This window comes from Scatophagus argus, chromosome 8, assembly GCF_020382885.2.
Source record: "Scatophagus argus isolate fScaArg1 chromosome 8, fScaArg1.pri, whole genome shotgun sequence".
Taxonomy (NCBI): domain Eukaryota; kingdom Metazoa; phylum Chordata; class Actinopteri; family Scatophagidae; genus Scatophagus; species Scatophagus argus.
The window spans coordinates 5,164,973-5,172,404 of record NC_058500.1 but is presented as its reverse complement, the minus strand read 5'-3'; the positions used below and the strand labels follow the sequence as shown (position 1 = coordinate 5,172,404).

The 7,432-nt window shown below is 39.6% G+C and overlaps 1 protein-coding gene across 6 annotated transcripts; it reads left to right on the top strand.

The window, feature by feature from the left end:
* The first annotated feature begins 627 nt into the window (after positions 1-627).
* On the top strand, positions 628-5,532 carry LOC124063869. 6 transcript variants are annotated; one of them, XR_006844166.1, is made up of 6 exons: positions 628-767; positions 930-1,058; positions 1,198-1,411; positions 2,183-2,262; positions 3,286-3,375; positions 3,550-3,804. XR_006844166.1 is itself a non-coding variant. In XM_046397955.1 (6 exons), coding segments are annotated over exons 1-6 (501 nt in total). In that variant the 5' UTR covers positions 628-740; the 3' UTR covers positions 4,120-5,532. The 6 variants fall into 6 exon arrangements, 4 of the variants coding, with proteins under 4 accessions (XP_046253911.1, XP_046253909.1, XP_046253910.1 ...); XR_006844165.1 differs by having other exon boundaries at positions 2,183-2,349; XM_046397955.1 differs by lacking the exon at positions 3,286-3,375 and adding an exon at positions 4,119-5,532 and having other exon boundaries at positions 3,550-3,599.
* The last annotated feature ends 1,900 nt before the right edge of the window (positions 5,533-7,432 follow it).

Below are 7,432 nucleotides of genomic sequence, written 5' to 3'. Positions count from 1 at the left end.
TGTCCACTGTTGTCTGTTGCCTTCTTGTCTTATCGTTTGTCTGTTTACACCCCTCTCTGGTTGAAATTTGTTTCACTCTCCACCTGTAAACAGTGATGTCACACTGCACTGACACACCCTGCAGTACGGTTTTGCATCAAAAATTGTTTCATAACATCCATCCAACTCCCCCACACCTTTCCCATGCCGGATTAGGGAGGAGCTGTGTGCGACCATTTCTGTAACTTCCCCGAAAGCCACAAATTCGACACTCACACCCACCTCGCTCGGTGCTCCGTCAGCTGTGTGGAGCTCTTGCTTTTGTGAGTCTTTTCAAGTGAACGATCATATGTTTTTCAGAAGGGACTGTTTGACAAGGGAAAAATCCTTGGTCAGACACTGAAGGGATGACCAACAGTCAGAAAACCAATGATAGACACATAACAAGAAGCAAATTTTAATAACAGTCAAAACTGAACCTGCAGAGGCCAAAATATCTTGACTTTTAAGTCCTTTCTGTGGGACAAGACCTCCAAAAAGCTCTGGATTCTACAGTTTGCTGTAACTCATCTTCTCATCTGCACTTCTCTCAACAACCACACGGTGGCATATTTCTTCAGGTAATGAACGCCTCCTGATAATGCCACCAACTCAAACATGCACGAAATTTACAGGAAACTGCACAGACGTGTGATCACATTTCTGGTGAAGTGAAAAAGTAAACACCGCTACAGCTAATTCAAGTGGCAGGAGTATAAAAGATGTCTCAGAAGGTATTCTTCATTAAAGTGAGTCTGACTTCTATACAATTCATATTCAATTCAATTCATTTATACTGTAAATGTTCAATAATTTTGGCCTAGATGACCAGAAGCAGTTTAGTTTACTGCTGATGTGCACATTATTAGAAAACAGTTAAAATCTCTGCACACTGTGTTTGATCATCTCAGCTGCTGTTGGTGCATTACGCAACCCAGAGTCCATCAGAAACTCGTGCAAACTGTAATGAAGATGTCCCACTGCAGTGTCCCGGTGTTGATATTGACAGCATGAATTTCCTGTCAGTGACATGGTACAAGGTCAGAGAACCATTTCAGGGTTTAAATGCTACTAAACCTAAGCTCTGATAGACAGTTTGTGTCATCATGTATGTCAGTGACTTTCATTTCCCTTTTATATGGATATATAAAAATGACTTTTGGTTGTTACTTTGAACAGTTCAACAACCATAAAAAACATGGCATTATCAGGAGAGGTAAAGGTGTTGAAGCCACGCAGCACTACAACTTCACTCGGCCGGCCAGGTTTGGAGAGAACTACAGTCTGTTGCTCCCCAGTGTGACTCCTGAAGACTCGGGCAGCTATGAATGTGCCATCAGTGCAAATGTAGGTGGTCGGAATATGAATCTCAAAGTCGACCTGATTGTTGATGGTAAGCTTTGAGTTTAATTTCCTCTGTATTTAATATATGATGCTTAACTGACTAAGTTAGTATATTGACGTTTGTTTATTTTTAACTCTAAATTTTGAATTTCTAACTCGGTGACAAGATGTTTGTGGTAGCTGCAGGTTTTTCTTAGTGTGTCATCACATTTTACAATTTCAAAGATCTTCAGGAACTGTAAATAAGAAAACAAAGACTCACAAGATTGGAATTAAATTCTGTTGAACAGTTATATGCTGTTTTAACCAACTACCACAGTCTGACAGGAATAAAGGGTTTAACGTGACATGACAAATGTTCAGAAATTAAGGCTTGGTAGGTTAACATAGGTTTGTTACAGTTTTTGAAGGTGCATCAAAACTGAGAACCTCGTCAGTGTAAAATAGTTTTAATCGCATTTGACTAAAAGAGTTTCACATATATTTGCCCCGTCTAACCTCATTTCCACAAACAGTCACAGAAGGTGCGGAGCCACATCAAAAAGCAGGAAACACGCTTTCATCCAAGAGCTCAGACACACACAACATCCTCCCTTCCACTGTGACATTTATCCATTTTCCATACACATTCAACCATGCGTTCAAACTCAGTCATCTTCCAACACCCAAACATACCTCTGTATGGTAAAATTATTCCAGGTTAAAAATATCATTTCAGCAAGGGAATTTTGTGGAATTTCAACAGTTATTGTTGCGATTTATGGCTTATTCTTCACGTCTGCATTGATTTCTTCTATTTCTGTCTTTTGTCTAAATGCAGCGTGTGCGACCCAGACACACCTGACGACAACCACAAACCCAGTGAACACAACACACTCCAACCTGCACTGTGACAAACAGGTTGAGAACTTGCCAGTCTTGTGGAGCATTATGGGTTATGCTGCAGTGGGCCTCATCAAAATCATTTTATCTCTGTTCAGCATTTGGGTAAATAAACTCTGTCTGCACACACTGTATGAACACAGGAAATATGATCAAGTCAAGATATTTAATTTACTGAGCACATGATCAAAGCGCTTTATAGATAGATGAGCGGTAAATGAAAATTAGAATAAAACGTGGAAGAGGAATATGTCAAAAGACTTTTAAAGTCCTCATGAAATCAAAGTAGATTTTTCTTTTCAAATCACTTATGTCTTACTCTGATTGTCATCGATATGGCGCCATGTAGCCAAACAATGACAAAAAAGTTGTTTTAACAGAGCTTGTAATTTGTTGGCAAATGACTTTAAGAAAATGTTGATGATTCATTTTGCAATCGGGGGCATATGCTAATTTTATTTTTATTTTTTTAATCCAGTGAAATGCAAGTGTTTCTTGGGTCTGGTACTCAGTGATTACTGTGCTCAAACATTACTTTATAAAGTGCAAAAATTCAACTTTAAAAACTGATTTGTGTGAAACTGGACCATATTTCCCTCTGATGTCCTCCTGCTGCTGTGCCTCAGCACTGTCTGCTTTACAGTTTCCTGATGGACTGATAGCTTTACTTGTTAGCAAACTAACAACTTACTTTGACTTGAAAATAGATAGATATAGGTCATTTTCGGGGCACTCACTGAAACGATGGATGTTGTTGTTCTTCTTGGGTAAACTTCAAAAATTTAAAATTTGCTAGAGCCGAAAATGGAGCCTTGAGGAACACCGAAATAGACTTACTGCCTTTATTCACCAACCATGTGTCTGAGAAAGTTGATAGAACAGTAAAGCAGAGATATAAATTAAAACAAACAAAAACAAACCCGACAGAAAGTCTTTTATTGGAAGTGTTTTTTACACCTTTTTTCAATTTTGTAAATGATCAAAGATAAGTGTGTCATAGATATTTATTTATATGTAGCGTGAAATCTTTCTATTCTGTAGATGGGAGATGGTGTTTGTCTCACTGTGGGAATCTGACACTTTCAACAAAATGAAGGCAGTTGATTATTCATGTTCGTAGCCAGAGCGTAGGTGAGCAACCCCCAGCTCTGAGATGTAATTTCCTCTCATGTCACAATGTGTGCATCCCACCACTGATTTTTTTTTTTTTTAACAGACGCAGAAGAAATGATCTTCTTCCCAGTTGAGTAAATCTCAGAACTGGTTTTATTCTTCACTGTTTTGTCTCTTTCTGTGTTTGTTCAGGTTATTCGAGCTGTTCGTGTCAGGTCTTCAAGACGGCGGCAGCAATACTGGTGAAGCTGCACCTTCACACAAATCCTCCAAATCAGCAATCACACGTGATCTTACATTTCTTATTTATTGTACTTCACTAATTTTCAGAGATTTTCATGTATTTTTCCATTAAAATATCCTCATGTTGTGAAAATGTGTCACTATGCTGAACCAAACCACTTATTTCCTTTTTTATTCGCATGAAAGTCAAACAGGAAATAGAAACAGACATTAGCAGATGGAAGGTCTCTTTAGAGGAACAAAAATCACCTGGTGGTACAAAATAACACATGTAAATAGCACGTAATGTTGTTTAATACCTGTTGTATGTTGTGATAACTGATATACTGTTTCATTGAATTTATGTATTTACATCATACAGTGATTTAACTTTAACTGATATGCTAACATTTACCAACAGAGTGTAAATTATGAAGTTAATTATTTAAATTAATTAACCATTTGTGCAAAATGATCTACTGTCGCTCAGCTTGTGGTGTTTACTAACCATATGCTGCACCCCTCACTTCCTGTCATAGATCAACCGCTCACAGAAAATGCTAACATCCTGACACCACAGACACCAATAAAAATTATTTCAACAAACTTAGACATGTTTTGTAACTATGACCTCTCTAGCTGAGTGTGGTTCTGTTTGAAGAAGTGAAACTACAACCATGTCAGGAGGTTGCTTTCATTCTCCTCAGTCTGTACTGACTTCCACGAGACCGGCCTGGGGGCCAATCACTGAAAAGACAATTGTGTTTGCTTAATTTGTGAAGAGACGGTTGCCTTGTTTGAGGCTTTCAACGTAAAGAGACTAAACATGCTAACACCTACGGGGAGTGACCGCGCAGAAAAGGTGAAGCAACTCCAAGCTGCTCTGGCATCACAACAACGATTCTGTGAGTCGAAGGAAAATACCACCAAGGCAAGCTACGAAGTGGCCATTTTAATAGCTAAACATCACAAACCTTTTACTGAAAGTGCATTTGTCAAAGCCTGTGTCATGAAAATGGTGGAGAACATTTGCAGGAGTTTATGAATGTTTGCCTGGTAACGCTGTGGAGAGTTGAGAACATATTGTCAGATATTCAAAGACAACTGGGGGACAGTGAAGTGGCTTTTGATTGTTTCTCATTAATCTGCGATGAAAGCATCGATGTATCTCACACTGCACAGCTACTGATTTTCTTAAGAGTTGACGACAACATGAACGTAACAGAGGAGCTGGTTGACCTCCAACGTCTCAAAGGCCAAACCAGAGGAACAAATTTATTTGTTTCTGTTTGTGGAGCAGCCACTGCCCTCAAACCACACCTGGCCTCTTTATCTAGATCTCAGTATCACCCTTCTTTCAATCTGAAATTGAGTGTTTTGAACGGTAACATTTGTCATTATTAACAGTGAAAAGCCAAAAGCACACTTGTGCACTTGGACTTATGCCACTTATTTTATTAAACTCTTGAATAAGATTTAATTATAACTGTTGATGTTATGTACATGCAGATGTGACACACACTATTACTTTCTAAAAGATCTTGTTAAAGATGATTAAAATTCACTTGCTTTAAACTTTAATGATAACAGACAACTTTGCATTACTTATCACCCCTGTTTAAAATGGTCATGAGGCCAAGATATTTATCAAACTCATGAAATTTTAAGGTATTCCATACAGTTTGTTCAATGTTATCTGACTCTCCAGATATGAATGAAAGGCAGAATTGTGTTTTTAGAGTTGTTCACATCTGTCTGAGTGGCTTATATTTGGTTACATAGTCAATTGTGACAATGAAAATTATTTTATAACAGTGTATATTTACACGTAACTCTTGTGGTTTAAAAAAATGTCAGAAGGAACTATTGACCCCAGGGCATTTTTGCTTTATCAAATCTGTCCCTCTTTGGAAAAAGTTTAAACATCCCCCCATTAGATGAATCACTGCTGGATCACTTTTGAAAGTAGCGATATGAGAACATATGTGAGGTGACACGCCTCACTGAGAGCAGCTCAGCGGGTGCAGAGTGAAGGAAAAATGTGAACAGGTCACCACCTGCTGGCTCGTCCTCAGACAACAAAACCACAGCCAGAAAAGAAAAACTGGATTTAAAGAATTTAAATCTGTAGGATTTTTGGAAACAACAAGAAAGAAATTCAAGAAAGCACTGAAGGCACAGCAGCTTAACTTCAAGCATTATTTTAACCTCCCGACATGCATACATAATTGCTGAGGATCTGGGCTTAATTAATATTCTGGCTTCTTCTTCTCATCCCAAATGTCACACGCACAGTTCAGATGATTATATAACCCATGGTGTGTGCTACAGTGACATTACTGTGCACACGGACACGCTTAAAATGACCGAAGCCACTCAGGGCAGATTCTTATTGAGGGTCCATGTATGGATCACTGGTGTCTAACAACTTGAGTTTCATTTCCTGCTTACACAATGTGGGTGCTGGGTGTGAAGATGACAACAGTGGTAGGAAACTCGGTCTGTACTGTGCGCCGCTTTGCGCATCTGAGACTGAAAAACAGTCTGTCTATAGCTGCAGAGCAGAGGAGTGAGTGACGTTTTCTCATATGTGCAGATTTCTGCACTGCAAAAAAAGGTTTGAGGAACACCACAACCAGTGTGGTGTTCCTCAAACCTTTTTCGAGGTGTTGTTTGGCCTCCGAATTCTCCAGAACTCAATCCACTCGAGCATCTGTGGGATGTGCGGAAAAAACATGTAAGATCCATGAAGGCCCCACCTTGCAACTTACTGAACTTAAATGATCTTCTACTGACAGCTTGGTGCCGGATACCACAGCACACCTTCAGAGGTCTGATGGAGTCCACGCCTTGATGCTTCAGGGCTTCAGTTTTGGTGGCAAAACTGGGACCTCTTCAATATAAGAAGGCAAGTCCTAATGTTGTGGCTGATTGGTAATAAATAATAATAATAATAATAGTAACATGTAGAAAAAAAATCAGAAGATTGTCATTGAAAAACAGATCAAAATAGAACCTGAGTAGGACTGACGTTTGTCATTAGTCTCATCATCAAATGTTCCAGTTTCAGTATCACCTTTCTCAGGTCATGCTACGTTTCCAGTGGCAGTTTTTATTTTACGGTGCCAAGATCCACTGTCACCTTTCTGGCTCCATAAACTCACTAATAATTCATGTATAATTTTAATTAGAATGTATGGTAACCTAGACTACCTGCATCATTTCTTTTACATAGCAAACAAAAGCTAAAGCCAACATTTTCTCTGGCTGAAGCTAAGTGTAAAAGTCTAAGTCTTCTGTAGACATCGATAAGGCACAATGAAATGCACCCTTTGAGCTTCCTGCACAGGTAAGCACTCAAGTGTGCAAAGATGCTAACATCGTCTGCTCTTCTGCCTCAGGGGACTGGACTCCTGCAAAGTAAGGAATGGAAAAGCTCGGACCACCAGAACTGTTTGACTTCCCCAATCTGGCTGAATGCCCATTGCTGTGCCATCACTTTGACTGCTTTCGAGTGGCATCAAAGCGAGACAAGGACAGTGGGGAAGCAGGTTGACACGCTTCTCGTTGCCATGGGAAAAGATGCAGAAGCAGGATTCTTTTGTGAACAGTAATGCTGAGGACCAATCAGGCTGTGACTCTGAGAAGAAACAGTTTTCCAGCAAACAGTTTCCAAAAGTTACAGTTCTAGACAGACCTTCTGCTTGGCAAGGGATATTCACCGAGCCCAGCAGAGCGGACAAATTGAGCAGCCGAACTTGAGTCTGCATGCGGACTGTGCAAGGGACTCGGTGTAACAAGAGGGATGACGGCTCTGAGATAAAAAAAGACCAGCAACGATGGACAACTGCAG